At 33.3% G+C, this 18,860-nt stretch overlaps 2 protein-coding genes across 4 annotated transcripts; one reads left to right on the top strand and one right to left on the bottom strand.

The window, feature by feature from the left end:
- The first annotated feature begins 3,017 nt into the window (after positions 1-3,017).
- Positions 3,018-6,719, top strand: LOC112286575 (U-box domain-containing protein 38). The gene is made up of 2 exons (XM_024528562.3): positions 3,018-5,425; positions 5,879-6,719. The coding sequence occupies exons 1-2, from the start codon at positions 3,619-3,621 to the stop codon at positions 6,226-6,228; spliced, it is 2,157 nt and encodes a 718-aa protein (XP_024384330.1). The 5' UTR covers positions 3,018-3,618; the 3' UTR covers positions 6,229-6,719.
- A 3,576-nt stretch (positions 6,720-10,295) lies between these two features.
- Positions 10,296-12,844, bottom strand: LOC112280425 (uncharacterized). 3 transcript variants are annotated; one of them, XM_024515911.3, is made up of 4 exons: positions 12,599-12,844; positions 12,221-12,357; positions 11,342-11,894; positions 10,296-11,080 (listed from the first exon to the last, which is right to left on the bottom strand). In XM_024515911.3, the coding sequence occupies exons 3-4, from the start codon at positions 11,839-11,841 to the stop codon at positions 10,672-10,674; spliced, it is 909 nt and encodes a 302-aa protein (XP_024371679.1). In that variant the 5' UTR covers positions 11,842-11,894; positions 12,221-12,357; positions 12,599-12,844; the 3' UTR covers positions 10,296-10,671. The 3 variants fall into 3 exon arrangements, with proteins under 3 accessions (XP_024371679.1, XP_024371690.1, XP_024371670.1); XM_024515922.3 differs by having other exon boundaries at positions 12,221-12,285; XM_024515902.3 differs by lacking the exon at positions 12,221-12,357.
- Between the last annotated feature and the right edge of the window lie 6,016 nt (positions 12,845-18,860).

Here is an 18,860-nt window from a genome sequence, read left to right as displayed (position 1 = left end):
TTTAATTCGTGACGACATTGTCTCCTCGCTACATCCGTGAGGCATCATTTCGTCGGCCGCAGCCCTCAAAAGCTTTTTTTTTGAGAATTTGAGAATTTGAGAATTTGGGCACATTTTAGGTATTAAGAAATGTCTAAATCATGTAGAAAAAATCCTGGGTAAGGTATAAATCATTGAACTGACCATTCTTGTGCTTTGCCAACAGTGAATGTTCAACAGTTCATCAGCACACAGCACAAATTACAATAATGTACCGGGAGTTACTGATGTCTGCACACGAAGCCAAGTAATGAAGTAGTCGCATGAACTATGGCACTAGCGGGGACTGAAATTCATGCGTGCAGCTGTGTGAAAACAACGCACGAACATGTCGATGTGCCCAACTTCATGACACTCCTGTCAACCCTGCTTTTTTATTTATAATAATCATGTCTCGGGCATTTTTACACTATGGCGGTCAATGCCAGTGGCAGCAGCGTCCGTAGAAAGATTGTGGAGGGTTTCGGTGACCTGTACAGCTGAAAAAAGCACCAGCAATTGTCCGGATGATTGACTTAACAGGGTAAACAAACACCCATTGCGGCAAATTCGTGAAGGAAAATCCCGGAATGTGCAGGAACTCATTCCGGATGACATCCCTGGCATTGTGGGCTTTGGATGAATGCGTTTCGTCATCCATTGATGAATGACCTCATTAATGGGTGGCTGACTACGTTCGTCCACAATCGCAGGCAGGCAGCAAGTTTCCTGCCCGCTGACAGGTCGTGATCTGCCCAATGCCCATGTAGTATTCTCCACCCCTGCCTAACCTTGGCCCGTCTGCTTCTTTCGGGCAGAATTTGAGTAAATATTTATGGTGTATGAATCAACGTATGTCATTCAATTATTATTTTTATAATTTTTTATGATTTTTTCCATATCTAATCAAATTTAATATTTTTATAAATTTAAGTATTCAATATTCTTTTATGTGATGTATGCATAAAAATAATGCCTTGTCACTTTGTGTCATAGAATTTTGCTTAACAATTGCTAAGAATGTATCAAAAAATGATAAAAAGTAAGAGGTAAAGTAATATATCTGGTTTGCAACTTCAATGTAAGTTATAAAAATATTGTAATTAAAAACTTGCTCAATCTGTTGTTAAGTAGTTTTGTTTTATTATACACCCTTTGTATATTGAAAAAGAGAGACACACACACATACACACACACACACACACACACACACATATATATATATATATATATATAACATTTCTTTATGAAAATTCTAAAATAGATAACATATAACTAATAGAATTTAAACATAGACTTAATAATGGAAAATGGATTTCTACTTAGTTCTTATAAAACATCTAACATATTAAACAAGTATTCAATAAATAATGTGTTTCCAAAATTAGATTTGTTGAATATCAGAGTAATATAATGCAAATTTCATTAAACTGAAGAACACATAAAATAATAAGAAGTCAAAAGCTATCTAAAGACATACATACAAATAAACATTTAATGCAATATAACTGGTTAAAAAAAATTGAAAAAAAAAATACCATTACTTTTTTTAAGGATGAAACATTACATTTTATTCTAGAGAAGATGAATAGTTATGAATTTTTGGTATTGTATAGTAATATTGTAAAACAATTCAAACTCAAAATAATACATAGAATAATTACTTGAAGATATATCAAGGAACAAACAGAAACCCAAAATTTTAGATTTTATGTAAATTACATTTAGGCTTGTGTTTTGTTTTGTTTTGTTTTTTTTTCAAAAATAATTTTAAAGATGTATTACTATGATTATGGTAAGATTTTGTTGACTATTGAACAGATTTTAGAGAAATAATAATGGTTTACATTGCAACTAAGCAAAGTAGAACACAACTGTAGCAAACCACAAGTAGAACCTAGGAGGACAACCAAGTAAACAGTAAACACAATTGAACAAAACATACGAGTAGGTACCAACAAAACAAAGCAAAAAACACTACCAAAATCAAACGCCAAGCTCAAACAACAACCATCACCAAACACATACAAAAGAGAATGAAGGAATCTAAGGAGAAGAAGAGAAGAGAAAATAAACATGAAGCAACAATGAAGCAAGGCGGAGGAACCTCAACACACCTAACAAAACCCTAAAAGCGGCAAGGCACACACGCAAACACACTAAAGCAAAGGAACAGTAAGAATTGCATCAAAAGACAGGAGTGGGTGGTCAGGCAGGCGGGCAGGGTATGGGTGAGAGAGTTCTGCACTCTGCCCGAAACTAGTAGATGAACGTACCCACTAAAACTCATCCACACATAATTCATTCATCCACGAGGACAAACACAGTGTGAACACGATGGGAAAGGTTCTGGAAGACCTGACCATTCTGTGAACGCCACAACAACTTCAAATCCAGGCTGACATGCAAAATTTAAAACGCCCACTTAATTTAGCAGAAACAGTGGATGGATCCCCACCCTAAGATACGGCTCTACCAATCCGGACGGTCGATGCAGATCCCAGTTCAATCTCATCCGTAGAAAAGCCAGTGAGTGCCAGGCTGGACACCTGACTCGCAAGATCTTTTGGGGCGTTGCTTTTGAATTTCGCATGCTGTAATCGAAGTCTATTGGGATTGGAGAAGTAAGTACTTCGGCCTCCTCCTCAAGACTGGCTTAAGACCCACCCCCCCCCCCCCCGACTTCCCGACCTCGCTCCCTCCCTCCCCAATTTCCCCTGTCTGCTGCACATATTCTTCGCGTAGACTTCGTCACACTCAGTTGACATTTCAGTCGGGATTTCGAGGATCTTTGACCGTATGATCCGGGCGGTGCGATGATCGGACGGATTGGCGACGCCGTTCTCGGGGCTCAAGTTTTGGTGCAGAATTTCAACTTCTTCTTCTTCTTCTTCTTCTTCTTCACATTATCATTATTATTAATAATATTATTTTGTTTTTAGTGTGTGTCTCTCTCTCTATGGGGAGGATGATAGCTGGACAAGGGTGTGATTGGGGCCATTTAGAATCGTATTACATTTTTCCCGCAAGGGGTTGCGAAGGTTGTGGGGATAACATGTGATGGGATTTTACTAAGTCAAGCTCAGTTCGCTAAGCGCGTTCCGTGTTGGTGTTCATTGGATTCATTTTGGAGGAGTTTGCTCTAATCGCGGCTTTGGAAGGATGCTGCTGCTGCTGTGTGTTCGGTGAAACTGTGGGGGTTGTTGCTGTGAGGGATGGCAGGATGTGAAGTAGCAGCAGTAGTAGTAGTAGTGTGAGTAGGGAATAGGGCTGGGAGTTACAGGTTGTACGTGCTGCCACATCAGGGTGCTACTTTTCGGACTCCTTTGAAGGGTTTTTGTCACAGGCCTTGAGGGTGGCCTGTGTTTGAGGGAGAGCAACATTCTTGCGTGTTGGTAGCTTAGTGGGTTGCGGAGCGGGCTGGTGTGTTAGTATTATTATTTTTATTTATTGAGGTAACGTCGTGGTTTTTCTGACCTAGACGAGGCAGTGAGTGGAAGATGGACAGAGAGGTGGTGTAGTTTTTTTTTTTTTTCCCCCTCTCTTCCTCCTCTCTCTGTCCATCTGTAGTAGATCCTGACTGAGACCATCTCCCTGGCCATGTATCGCATGCATTTAGGGAGGAAGAAATCTAAAGATGCTAAGAAGGAGGAGAATGGCGAGGCATCTACCGCCGACGAGACTGGCGGAGGAGCGCTAGATTCTTCCTCCCCCAGTGGTTCGGGCATCACGCCAGGCAGCTCACCTAGAATCGCTAATGGTGCTCATGGGGAAGGGATGGCTGATTCGCCAAAGAAGAGCTCGTGGTCTTTCCTCCACAAGTCCAGGAAATCCGGGAAAAACTTCCCAACGGAATTTTTGTGCCCGATCTCCAAATCCTTAATGGCTGAACCCGTGATTGTCGCCTCCGGCATCAGCTATGAACGTCAATGCATACAGATATGGTTCCAGCAAGGCAACCGGCATTGTTTTAAAACTGGCCAAATCCTGGATCATTTCAACCTGACGCCCAACCAAAACCTCCTGTCTACTATCCAGACGTGGTGCGGAAAGCATAAGATTTCGAAGCCCCAAATCCCAACCCTTGAGCATGCAACACAACTGGTCGAGAGCTGCACCCGCACGACATTTGTGAGCGATGGCAGCGACCCCTCGACTCCAGCGATTGTTGTCGATAGCAGGCCTGGATTTAACAGTGTTGAACCTCGACCAGGATTCGGAGATGAGGACGAATTTCCGGAACCCCACAGTGACAGCGAGGGCTACATGCAAAGGTATGATGCTCAGCCTAGTCTTGACGTAAGTAACGGTGAGATTGAACCAGCCGAGCGCCCTGCATGGTCCTCTACTCGGGAACAACACGAAGGACCTCTGTGGGTCAAGGGGGAACGCTCCACCCATTCTCAGATGTGTGCAACCGAATCTAGAGAATCCTCCCGAGAATTCGACAGAGGAACTTACTCGGTGGAACATGGAAGCTCTGTCAATGGGAGATCTCGGCATGGTTCAGGGCATGCTAATGGGAACAGTAGCGGCGAGTGGCCGTCTTCCTCACGTGGCCAGGGTCACAGGTACATTCATTCTGCATCAGCGTCTGTTCTGAGAGGAGATGGTCCGTCTTATCAACCCCACAGAAGACAAACTCCTCTAAATCTACAGACTGAGCCCAATTCCTATCGGACGGATAGACCTAACGAAGCACCACGTCAAGAAGGGGGTGCCATCGAAGTAGAGTTAGTTGAGAAATTGTACAGTTCTCAACCGTTCGAGCAGGAGGAAGCTGCCGCAGAGATTCGTCGACTCACACGGAACACTAAACCCGGTGTGGATTACAGGCTTGCGTTGTGTACGCCCGAGCTGTTAGCTGCGTTGCTGCCCTTGCTGCAGTCACGGTATGTCAAGGTGCAAGTCAATGCCGTCGCTGCGATAATGAATTTGTCACTTGCAACCGAGAACAAGATCAAAATTGCCAGAGCATCCGTGATTCCCAGCCTCGTTGATTTGCTCAACGGACGATCCGAAGCGGTGGAAGAGCACGCTGCCGGTGCGCTCTTCAGTCTGGCTTTGAACGACGAGAACAAGATGGCCATCGGTGTGCTCGGTGCCATTCCTCCTCTCATCAAGGTCATGCGCTCGGGACCTCCTGGCACGCAGCGCGATGCCGCCATGGCATTGTATCACCTATCGTTTGCACATATCAACAAGAGCAAGCTCCTAAAGGCTGGCGTGGTGCCCATTTTGTTGCAGCTGGTGCAGGAAGCGTCACCGGATTTGGTGTGCCGAGCGCTTTTGGTTCTCTCCAACTTGGCTGGGGTCCAGGAAGGACGCTCGGCCATTGGCGAGGGGCAGGGGGTTGCAGTATTCGTTGGCCTTCTGAACGCAGGAATGGACAGGTCGGGTGCTCCAGGTATTTGAAGATTTAAACATTCTCTTCACAATTCAGCTCTCGGAGGTTTTAGGGTTAGGAACATATTGAAGAAGCTCCGTGTAATTATTTGCATGAGAATTCTAGTCTCCTAAGCTCCTCTACCCCATTCGTTCTTGAACTTAAATTTTAATTTCTTTCTGAAACCTTTACGATCCCAGGAGAACCAAATATGTGCTCGAGGTCTAAAAATTTAACAACTCATCGATGCCTCACAGTGTCTTTCTCAACTAATCTAACGCATTGGACTTACGTTGATCCGTTAGCAGTCTACAGCATAAACGGCCTCGATACATGCGTTTCATTTGTAATTGGTCCTCCTAAGAGTTTTGTTTACAAAGCTATTCTTTTGTCTAAAGACTGCCTTTTCTGAAATAGCACGAAAGTTATCGTGACACTGAGCAGTTGCCTAACACGAAGCAATTTTTCGTGCAGGGAGCGATTCAGATTCCTCAACCAGAGGAGGGTCAAACGACTGGGCTTCTGTGCGAGAGAACGCTGCAGCTGCTCTCCTCCAACTTGCCAATCATAACCTGCGCTTCAAAGGCCAAGCTGTACAAGCCGGTGCTGTAGCCGCTCTAGCTGCTCTGCAAGAGCACGGAACGCCACGCGCCAAGGATAAAGCTACAACCTTGCTCAATATACTGAAAGAAACAACTAATCCTCTGAAATCTCGACATGAACGACCGTCATACCAGCGCAGAGCAACTTCAAGGGGCGGGGATCTAACCACGCACAGCGAGACCTATGCACCAAACCCAAGACCAGATTCTGCTCAGTTCTGACCAAATGAACATGTCTAGAAGAAACAACCCATATAGGTTCTTGTTCAATTATATTCCTTGTACCAGTCTCTGTACAGAACTAGTGTTTTGGTAAAAGAATTGGTCGATTCCTACGAGTTGAAGCTTCAACAGGAAATAGAGGATTAGCCTGTTTATGGGAATTGGAAGGCACTGCATGCTTGTGGTTTCAGGTTGTAATTTTTGGTTTGCCCCTAGTGTGTAGAGATGGAACTTATGTTGGTTATGTTCGTCGCAGCTTTGATGTTGGATTGTAGGTGCTCTGCTTGCACTGGAATCTTTGCATCTTAACGTTGGAGCCAGGTTTACCTGTGGTGATGAATGCTTGCTGTGTGGGACCCAGTTTCTGAGGTTGGGAATATTGTATTCCCTCTCTCTTTTTGGCTTGCCATCTGAAACTATGTTTCCATGGAGGCCATGTTGTATCTTTGAAGATCAATTCGTTTTGTTGGATCTGTGAAATCCACAAGCAAGTGCTTGTTGTTAAGAGAGGTCATGCTCTTTGGATGGGGTGGAAATCCTGTTGGGAGGCAGTAACTTATTATGGTTTCTTCACAGTTAAGTGCCTGCCATGAACAACTAAACTTTGGTTATGTTTGAATGTTGTTGATGAATGATAAATACCACATTCGTGACCTTCGGGCATCAGGGCAAGGCTAAAAACTTACAGAGGTTTGTTTCTTCTATTTATGGAATGTATAAGGAGCAAAATTGTTGACTGATGGAGAGATCTGTTTTTACTATTCTTAATTCGGAGTGTTTTTGAATCAAGGAAGACAAATTAGAGCGAATTCCTTCTAGTATTGCATATCTATAATTTTTTGCAACTGAAATTAAAGGAATAAGAAAGTGAGTTGTTAGATTTTGAATTTGTAGCAAGGATGAAATTTTTTAGACCAAGATGTATTCTTTTAAACTTTTAAACTTTTAAACTTTTCCTTATGGATAAACTTTTAAACTTTTCCTTATGTATAAACTTTTAAAGTTTTCCTTATGGATAGTATTTATCTATTTGCAGAAATAAAAACAAAGTATTTGGAGGAGACGTGTGCATTAAAAAATTAAGTGGATTTATTAAGTCTAGATGTAAAACAAATTATACCATGAAGTAATAATGCAAAGTTGAAGATGTCAGCGACATCTATCTAAACAGAATTATCAAAAATCAATTAATATATGTTCAACAATGAATAAAGAAAGAAAATGAAAAACTTAAATATGTTTTTAAAATAATAATTTTTGAAAGATGTCATTAACACAGCACATTTCTACTTGTTTCCATCCATTTCTATTTATTTAGGTAATATGGATGTATGTTACAAAAACAAATTCATGATGTACGGTCCTTGAGCCAAATGTTTCGGATTTTATAAATATTTTTTCCATGTTCTTTTTTAATTCTATTTGATATTTCTAAAAATTTAATTAGAGCAATTCTTTATGTCTTCAATATATATATGTACATACAAAGCACAATCATATTAAGTAAAAAAATATAAAATATAAAAATATTGTATTTTTGTTACAGAAATCTCATTATTGATTATATATTTTTTACTAAATCATTACATTTTGATTCTTCTAAGTATCTATACTAGCATCATTTTTTATTTATTTTTATTTGGTTTCTTTCTATGTAGCATAAAAATAATTTTACAAATCTACTATAAAATAATAATTGGTTGGATACTAATATATATATATATATATATACAAATATAACATAGGTGCATATATAGAAAAGATACATATTAGTTTGATTTGCAAGCTATTATATATACAAGATTAATTTTTTTTAGTGTTTTGATAGTAGTTTTTCTAAGGCTGCACAAGTGCGCTATCATTTTCTCCTTCAATTATATTTATAATTCTTGCACCCCAATTTTAGAACTCTTATGATACTACTATCGGATAAATATTTTCAGTCCAATATTTATTCTTTAAATTTCTTCTTATACATAGTTTTTAAAAAAATAAATAAAATCTCAAACACTCGAAGAATAAATTTTAAACATAGATAATTTAAGAAATTCTTAAATAGTGTTGTTATAGACCTTTTTAGATTCTACAATAACAATTTTAAACATATTAAATAGATTTTTCTTATAAATTCTTATAGTAGATTAAAGTGGCTTCTTAGATGAAGTTGTTTATGGTCTTAAACTGCTTTATTAAAATACTTAAAAGTTAATAGTTTTTAAATACAAGATTGAGTTGAATGTTTAGTTAGACTTTGCCAAGCATGAGATAGATAGTGGAACTGACTGTAGCAAAACCATCCAAATTGAAGTCATTCAAACTAAATGTAGATGTTTTGATTAATATGAGAGACAAATTATTGGAAATGGCATAGTCAAGAATCAATTCTTAATCCTTGTTGGAAGAGAGTATTAGTGTGCTTTTGATGATACAATTGTCTTATTTGGATCAATTTTATTTGTTATATATATATATTTTTATTTCCTAGATCATAAAATTTAAGGTTTATAATTGCTATAGTTAAGAATATGATTTATTAGGAATAAAGATTTTTAAAATTTTAAAGATTTCTTAAGATTATGGATTTAGAGCTTTTCAGAATTAGAGTATTCTTAAAGTATGGTAAATATTTACAAAAGTTCTAAGATTTAGAATTTACTTCAACTTTATCATTGGAATCATAACTGCCAATACTTGATTTAATTAGGTTTCAAATTAAAATTAAATTAATGAATTTAAGTGAGTGATAATTTATATTAGAATTAAGTTGCATACAATAATAAAAGTAAAGAATAGTTATAAAAGCTTATAGTGCCTATTCATTAAATAATTTTAATTATAAAATCATTAAAATATGTAATAAGTTATTTACTATTTAAATAATCACAAATGACAAAAAGAATAAGATTATAGAAACTATAATAAAAAACATTGGATTATTTCAAGATAAAAAGTTAAAGAAAATTACAAATCTTTATATTTAAATACTGAAGAGCAACATGTTTGAAGATTAAAATCAAGTAAATGAAAATAAAATAATAAAATATTATATATATATATATATATATATATATGTTTATTTGTATATTGTTCCATCTGTTTCTAGCATTATTTTATCCTACTCATATATATGAAAAGAATTGTCACTTCTATCTCACATTAATTACTTTTTATAAAAATAAATTGGCAGTTATAATGGATATGGATATTTCTGTCATTATTTTAAAAACCAATGAATTTTTTCTTTGACAATTTCTCATGTAAGTTTTACCAATAATTTATCATTACCTTTTAAAGAGGTACTATGTAAAAGTTACCATGCTGAGTTATAAGAAAGAGAACTAAATATAATTCGATGAGTGGACACAAACGCATTGTAATTAATAAGTATGTTGTATTATATATACATGTCTTTATACTTATTTTTTGTATATTTGTTCATACATTGGATAATATTAGCTTGTTCTCATGAAGAAAAAAATACTACAGTTAAGTGTGTGTATATATATATATATATATATATATAACTTGTTATGTTTAATGTGACGTAATTGCCCTTTATTATATCATTGTTGAAGCACTGCAATAGTTTTAATGCATAGGAACAGATTTTTAGTGTATCCTAGATATTGGGTGACACTGCTTGAACACAGTAATAGAGGAAACTTGTGGGCTTCAACCTCTATTACTGTGTTCAAGCTATACACGGGGAGAGGAAAACTGAGAGAATTACATACCTGCTCCTCACGATAACTACAAATGGCTTTTGAATCCAAGAACCACCTCACAAATTACAGAAAAAACAGATGGCCTAGACAAAACAAACAAATCTTCACTGTGCACATGAAGCATCACTGAGACATAGAAAATGAATTATTTGAAGCTTTAAAATAACGGTGTAAGATAATAAAAAGAAAAGAAAAGTCATATGTGGACCAAAAAGAGCAACGAGGATATCTCTCTTCACTTGAAAAAATCAGTCATGATCGACATCCGAAGCCAATACCAGCATTCTCTTTAAACTACTTTCTCTTCTAACGTTTCAGAAATGATGTTTTCAGTTACGAATATAACACAAAAATAAATTTATATATAAAAAAGAAAAGAAAGACGTCTTTTCCTACGTTGTAGTGCTACACTTGACACACTTCTGTGTTTCTGGGTATATTACCACCAACCCTCTATTTGTACATCTCCTCCCAAAAAACTAACTGGATTTTCTATAGAATTCATTATATAATCAGGGTTACAAGCCAAATGGTTATATGGCCAGAGACAAGGGCTTGGACTGAAAAATGGTCAATCAAATTTCTTAAGCTAAGATTAATCTTGGCTCTAAGAGACCCGGATGTGGATGCTCACTGGACGCTCTAAACAGCAGTCTTGAGAGTCAGCAAAACCTCTGCAATGCGCATGTGCCATGGATTTAAAGTTTTTGAAGGGTAATCAACTTGTGGAGGGCTTTAAGGGCACAACAGCTTGCTTAGATTTAGCAATCTTCGTTCTGCTTTTCATCCGGGACCAGATGTTATAATCTCTAATAATGCCTTGCAGCAATGCTCCCTCCATGGCACCAATGATACGGTCAAGAATTTCATCCCCTGCCCGCACTAAAAGGATCTCAGGTATAAATGCAAATGCAGCAGGGAGATCAGTAGAAAGCCCTAAGCTAACAGATCCCGTGAAATCACAGTTATGCCGTATAGTAGTGATCTCTGGAGAACGAGGAACTGCACGCATGCCACCGTCCAACACGAAAGAAAAATCTGCTACCGCAAAATCATCAGGGACCCCAGTGAAGTCGAGGAAGAGTGTGTCTGAATAAAGGCGAAGGGCACCCTTTTCAAAAGACACCCTGCAATATGAACGCTGTTCTTAGAGACAACAGTTACTGGAGAAAATTATCTAACAAAATGCAGAACTCTCTAAGACAGACGTTGCTCCAGTCTTCATCTACTGAGGGAGAGACATAGCAATGAACTCTGAGAGAAGTGGAGAGGCTACTTTATTTCAGCAAGAATGATGCGAACTCTTCAACCCTAAACTATACAGCGTCATGTATGTGCCAAGCGCTAAAGATTCAATAAAAAAATCAGGAACTTCACGGGAGGCTGACCTCATTTCAACACTGGGAGTCGCAGTGATTGATATGAATGTAAGTGGACGCAAACGGGACCGCCACGTTCTATCCCCCAGGTATTCGATTCTTGTAGAGTCAGGGAATGTGACTTTGACTATTCTCTCGGTCTCTTTCAGATATTCATTCGCTGATAACGCCCCTTCTTTAAAAGGAATCGTCACCGACCTGGACGCCTTAAAATTCACACGTTGAACCTGAATGGGCATCAGCGTAGTTTTCCTAACAGGGATTATAATTGTCTTGTTTGGATTCCCTACCTTGTTTTGGAAAAAACTGCTTCGAGCTTGCTGAAGTGGGTGCCTATCAATTAACCTATTCATCGAATTATGTGAAGTGGAAAAAGTGGAGGAGTGGCGTCCTCGTCCGGAAAACTGTCCTGACACTCTTCGCAATGACGAAGCTGTGAAACATATTGATCTAGTGGTTTCTATTGACATTGAAGAAGAGCCAAGCGATTGCCAACATATTGAGGCCATTTTCGCACTACGAGGTCCTAGAGCAAAACTCTGCAGTAGTCCTGGAAATGTATCTGCACAGCAATACTATCCGTGTCATTAAAATAACTAGAGAATAAAGTGGAAAAACACACATATATACATACACACACAAACACACACCAATTTATGTTTCTTTCGAGGGAAAACCAGCACTTCCAGCAATGAGGAACGAATTCTGAATCTGTATCTAGAAAAAATTCTAACTCTCGCACAATGCCTCAATTTGCTGGATGAAGAAAACTTCACTCGAGGCAACAGGCACGTCCAACAATTAAAAAAAACAAACAAACAAACAAACAAACAACAGCGTGTAACGACATGTACGACTTCAATAGAGTTAAAGTCCAAATAGCAGAACCTCATTCAATTCAGGAATTTGCCCCATTACTTCTCCACTACGTCATTTCGAACTTGAAACTCAAACTGTACACTAATTCCACATATGCTCAGCAGTCTGCTCAGCCTCTAGCACAAACTCCAATGGAAAGTGAACTGCTGCAGATATCCAACACGACGACTAATCTAAGGCAACACAGATACCCATGAAGGCTAAAATTGACTCAATTACCACAAATAACAGAAACCCCAAAAGAAAAAACAGACCAATCTACGAACTCTCGCTTCAACAAAGATTATCTCCTCTACAACACGAAATTGACATACAATGCCCAAAAACATCTTCAAAACCAATCAATCCCACACAAATACGAGTAAACATGAACCCAGCGCCCAGTACCGAAAACGCCAACTTCAAGCGCCACATCCGAAATCCTGGCCACCCTACTTCAGCAGCAACGCAACAACAAGAACGCCACGTTGCACGAGAAACTGAGCTGCACCGCTACAGACGTCAATTCCTCCCCATGTCGATACCAAACGCAGCGCAACCAGCATGCGCCCACATACACACACTCATTCACTCACTCACTCCCGCACTCACACAAACACGTTGCAAATCAGTCCGCGGTAACGGAAGCCACGCCCTCTCAATCTCTGTCTCTCTCTCTTGCTTCCTCCTTCTTCTTCTTTGTTTTTTTGCTTCTTTTTTGTTGTTGTTGTTGTCCATCAGTGCTTTGTTGTTGTGGATTGTGTGGTGGCCCTTTTCGCTTTTTGCGATGGTGTCACTGGCTTTGCAATATCTGCGGCATTATCTCCTTCGCCGTCTTTCTGACTGCCTCCCCCCTCCATCTTTCGCTCTCGCCTCCATTTTTATCCCATTTCCTTTGTATTATAATTTTTATTATTCCCCATTTTTTGCTTCTACTTTCTTATACATGATAAGTAATTAAGGAGATTAGATTCAAGTTTTTACTAAATCAACCCACTCATCCTCACCATCATGAAAATAAAATAAAAATAATGACATCACTATTCATTTCTCCACTATTGGATATGTAACCAATAAAAACCAACTACACTCACATGATTACCATATTTTTCATGAAGAGTGGGTCTATTTACTAAAAGCATGGGTCTATTCAATACTCCCCTTAATTAAGTATGATGTATGTATGTTGTGAAGTGCACATTTTGTTTCAATGTTTTAGAGTGGTTTAGGGTTTGTGTTTCATGCTGGTACTTGGTGCTGATACATGAATGCCCTTTTTTCATGTATTGTTGAAATGTGTGCTCTCATCCTACATGGGTGTTAGAATCTACCCTTGTTTGTTTGAGATATCATGTGTTTCAAAACAATGTTTGGGTTGAAGTGATATTTTTTGGGAGTTCTTTTTTTTTTTTTTGGTTGTGTTTCATAAAGTGTTGGTTGGTGTATGTTGGTGCTAAAAGTGATGAGGTAAAAGATTGGCTTCTAATTGCATAAGAATTTGGTATTTAGTACATGTAAGTGTAATGCAAAAATGAAATAAAATAACTTAATAAAGTATTTCTAAAAGTAAATTAACATATTTGTCTAATTGTTCTGTTTTTTATTTTTTTACGTTTTTTTATTTTTAGTAGCATCAATCTTACAAGGGAGTTGATAGTGATGTTGTATGGTGCATTAATGATTGCAAAAAATATTGGAAAGCATAAAAAGAAGGTTTTTAATATCTCAATTTTGATTTCATTTTATTTCTTTTCAACTTTACAAAGAGAATATAACCATTATAAAGGGCTTATTATATCTAATATTTCTTTACATTATTAAACATGGGTCTTTTGTGGATTAATGTATTCAAAAAGCAATATCATGGATCTAAAATTACAAAGAAATGATTTCAAAATACAAGACTATAATGGCTATAGTGGCATGTAGTGGTTGCATGATAGCGATATAGACCTTGTCAAGCAATTCTCTTAATGTAATTTCAATTTTGAATCCATGATAAAATATTATGCTTTGAGTTGTAAGATGAATTTGGTCTTTATTGCATAATTGCCATCACTCATTGTTTTACATGTTTGCTTAGGTGTAAGTGAAAATGTGTGGATAAAAAGAAAAATAGAAGCAGATGTAATTAAAGCTTTCTTAAATTTGTGACTTTGTAGATCAGATTATGTTCTTTTCTTTAAATAAAATTTAATTGCTTTTCTATCGCTCCATATAATGAACAATTTTAAAGAGTTGAATAAAGAACATTCTAAAAGTTAAAATTTGATATTTCAAATAAACCACAATGTCTTAGTATTCTTTTGAAAGGAAAAGGTTTAGTTTGATCATGAAGTCACAACTATTTGAAAAAGCATAATTTGTCAAATAAGAACTAATTCTATGTATCTAGTAATACAATAAGAAGTGCATTTATTTTATACTTAGTTATAAGTTAATTTATAAATTAATAGAAGTAAAAGAAAATAAAAAAAAAACTTTAAATACATATATATATATATATATATATATTTCTTATTACCACAAATGATTTATGAAATACTCATGGATATAATATGAGTTTATTCAGTTATCTAAATATAATTATCTGAATAATACTATTATGTTTAGAAATATATATATATATATATATATATATATATATGTATATATAAATTATTACCTTTTGTAATTTGTAGTATTCAAAAGAACCTAAAGATTAGCAATAGAAGTATAAAAAAAATATGTGATGCTTATTCATTTTTATTTGAATTTTATTTAAGAAATAGTTACATAACTAAAAAGAAATACAGAGGTGTTTGTGAGCTCTTTTATCAAGCAAGATCAGAATTTTATAGCTAGGATTGAAACTTCAAAACACATGGTGCAACTATTCAGCATTTCAAATTCAAGTTTCAGTTTCTTTACTAAGTAACTCGAAGTTGTATATAATATTTATTACTTTAGTGAAGGTCTTTTATTCTGATACTTGTCTTTTTTTTTTTTTTTTTTTTAAACAAATGTAAATGAAACATGATACATACCACACTAAAGAGATGTTTATACTCTGACACAAATTTAACATAAATAGATATCTTCATACATAGGGCAAAAGAAGTTATCAACTTATATCAAAAAAATTCAATTGGATTGTTTATTTTCTAATTTCATATTTAGAATACCTATTCTTTTTTATCCTCTAATACATTTTGCTTGCCTTTTGTCTTCTCTTTACCTAATTTATACTTTTTAGTAGTTAATATAAATTGAAATTAAAAGTGATAAGCAAATTGTATTATATACTTAAAAGATAAATAATACTATATATAAATACATACTAATACTTATACACATAAAACACTCAAAACATGTTTTATACTTATATTATAAGATAAAAAAAAGTTCATTTGAAAAAAATACAATAAAATTATAATTTTTATATTTTTATATTTTTATATTTTTTATTTTTTATTTACCAAATAATTATTTTTGATAAATTTTATATCTTATATTTTATTTTATTATTTTATTTATTTTATTTTAATTACTATAAAAAATAATATCTCATGTTTTAAAAGAAAAAGAATCTTGCCTCAAAATAAAATTTTAATGTCTATATATATATATATATATATATATATATATATTTATGATAAAATAAAATAAAACTCTAATTTTGTGAATTATTTAAATAAAAATTAAAATATATATTTTATGAATGGCAGATGTCAAAATTACTTTACAAAAACTTTATTTAAAAAATAAATATATACTTATCAGGTAGGAAAACCAATTAATACATATATCTTTAAATGATTTTTATAATTATTTTGTAGAATAATAAATTGTAATCTAAACAGCTGTTTAAGTCTTAGACAATTCATTTATCTAAAAGAGAATAATAAATTACAATTTTTTAAATATCTTAAAAATTAAATAACATGTAAATAATAAATCTAGCTAAATTAAATATGACATCACAATACATGTGTTATTATTTTACATTTAAAAGTATTATTCCATGTTTCTATTAAATATGAATCTTTATTTTATTTTATTTTTATTTTTAAATTATACATATTCTTGGTTAATCTATCTCAAATTTAAAAACCATAAAATTACCTTAATTTATTGCATTAAGAGTAGATATGCATTCTTCAATAATCAAAAAATATTCTTTTTATCTTTTAATAAAACTATTTTAGACTTTATGCTCTTTTTGACTTTTCAACTCTTCTACTCATTAATATTATTTACTATTATTCTCTTTGTATGTATCATTTTCAATATTACCATCATCCTTAAGAGTTGAAAAAAATATTATAGCCTCTAAATTTCTACATTTATAATTATCATATCCTCTCTAATATTTTACTATATTACTTCTATAAATAACAAGGATAAATTTTTTCAACAAATGTTAATTGATATTCTTACAAATTATCTTGTACAATTTTTTTTTATTCAGATATTTATATGTATGATTTATTAAAGAAGTAAGAACTACAAACCAATAAAAACATTCATTAAATTATCAAAGTTTTCATATTCTAAAAACAATTCACAAAATATAGTTTTTTTACTTATATTTTAATTTATCTTTATTTTTTATCTTTTAATTCAAAATACTCATAAAAATGTACTTGATTATTGATAAAATAAAAAAATAAAAAAAATAAAAAAAATCACGATTTAAAAATATGCATATAATAAAGAAAATCTTTAGGTAGACTTTTCTCTTTTATTGTCTAGACATCCCTTACGCAATTATCTTAAATTATGAATATTTTTTTATATAAAAATAAATGTAGTGATATTTCCAATCATTCGTGCAAGTTGACTATATAAAACATAGTTTATTTTCTTTACTATGGAATATACATCTAAGTTTTAATATGTGATATCAATCAGTTTGGGACAAAAATAAGACATTAATTTTATTTTATTATTTATTTATTTTTATAATCCCTCTCAATAGTAATAATATAATCATCAAAGATATTGTCATTAAAAAATGTTCAAGTAAGAATGCTATTATTATTTGTATGCAGGGGATATCTATCTAGCATTTTCTTAAAATTTAAACATATATTTTAATCTATTTAATCAAAGTTTATTAAAAGAATAATATAAAATAATATACAATAAAGAAATTACAAATGAAGAATTAAGAAGTTTATTCTTTTGAGAATATAATTCATACAAATGTATAGATTCTTATAATATTTAAAGAATTTTTCTTCTGAGCATAAGCTAAAAATTAATAATAATCAATAAAAAAAAGGTCAGTTTTAATGTTACAGCTTTAAAAATAATTTATAATTTCGTAAAATATAATATTTATTTGAGTACTTTAATATCTACATACTTTATATCTGCCATTTAGTTTTAGAATGCCCAACATGATTAAAAAAAATATGAAGTTGTCTCTAAAGAACATTTTACTTTACTCAAATATTTATCCATACTTTTCAGAACTTGTTACAGTTTTTTAATAGTGTAGTTACCATAATAATATATCACCTTAGTAATCTACAAACACAATATTGTTTGACAATCTAAACATAATTATATGCTACTATAATTATATTTAAAATCTAAAATTTTAGTCCAGAATAAAATTAAATAAAACTTTAGATAACTGCATTGAAAATTACATACATATAATGAAGACAATTATTTTGTAAAAATCCGTTTTGAAAGTATTACACCAAAATATTAATTACATAAATAGTAGTAATAAAAATATTAAATTAATAAATTAATAAATTAATAAAAAATAGATGCATATTTTATGAGAAATTCAGGAATAGAAAATCAATGTAAAGTTATATAATTTGAGTAAAAATATCAAATTCACTCTACAATAATAGAAAAAGAATAAATTTTAAAAATATGTTGCTTAGTATGCATATTTAAAAATTATTTAAGTATAAATTATATAATTATCATTATTTAAAATCTAAATATAAACATATCTTAGTTATGTATGTATACACAATTACATATTTATTTATAGTAAATTTATCCAAAATTTTAAATAATATAATATATTTTTATTTTTGAAGATATGTATATTAAAATTTTAATATATTCTTATTTTACCAATCTTTATTTTTTATTTTTTGTACTAGTATTATTATTATTATTTTGATATTTTTAATATTAAAATAGATCAATAATATTAGATATGAGATAATTTGATTTTGGACTATTCAAAAAAAATCAATTTTTAAAAATATAATTTATTTTTTTAATCCTTAATTACAATCTATATTTCTCATCTACAAAACAACTAATACTATTTTAACTTAGAACAATAAGTATCATTAGAGTTGCTTAAGTGTCTAAAATTGCCATACAAATGAGGAATCTTTTTTTTTTTTTTTTTTTTTTTTCTTTCATTTAAACACATCCACAACATTAGGATTTTGTACATCCGATAATAAATGGCGTAGCTTGGTTTTAAATTAGACAATTCCAATTAATATAACAATAGTTGACTTTAAAATCGAAGTTGAAATGAAGTTAACAAAGAATATATTGAAACATCTAGCAACCCACTCTCTCTTTTTATAAATTACTTTTTATTGATGCAACACAATTTGGTAGTGCAATCAAGTTATATTTTGCATAGAGCTAGCAACCCACTTTCTCCTTTTGAAATTTACTCTTATTCATACAACAC

Source organism: Physcomitrium patens, chromosome 1 (genome assembly GCF_059467195.1).
Source record: "Physcomitrium patens ecotype Gransden chromosome 1, ASM5946719v1, whole genome shotgun sequence".
Classification (NCBI taxonomy): domain Eukaryota; kingdom Viridiplantae; phylum Streptophyta; class Bryopsida; order Funariales; family Funariaceae; genus Physcomitrium; species Physcomitrium patens.
The sequence above is the reverse complement of the archived record's forward strand: the minus strand, read 5'-3'. Positions and strand labels throughout refer to the sequence as shown.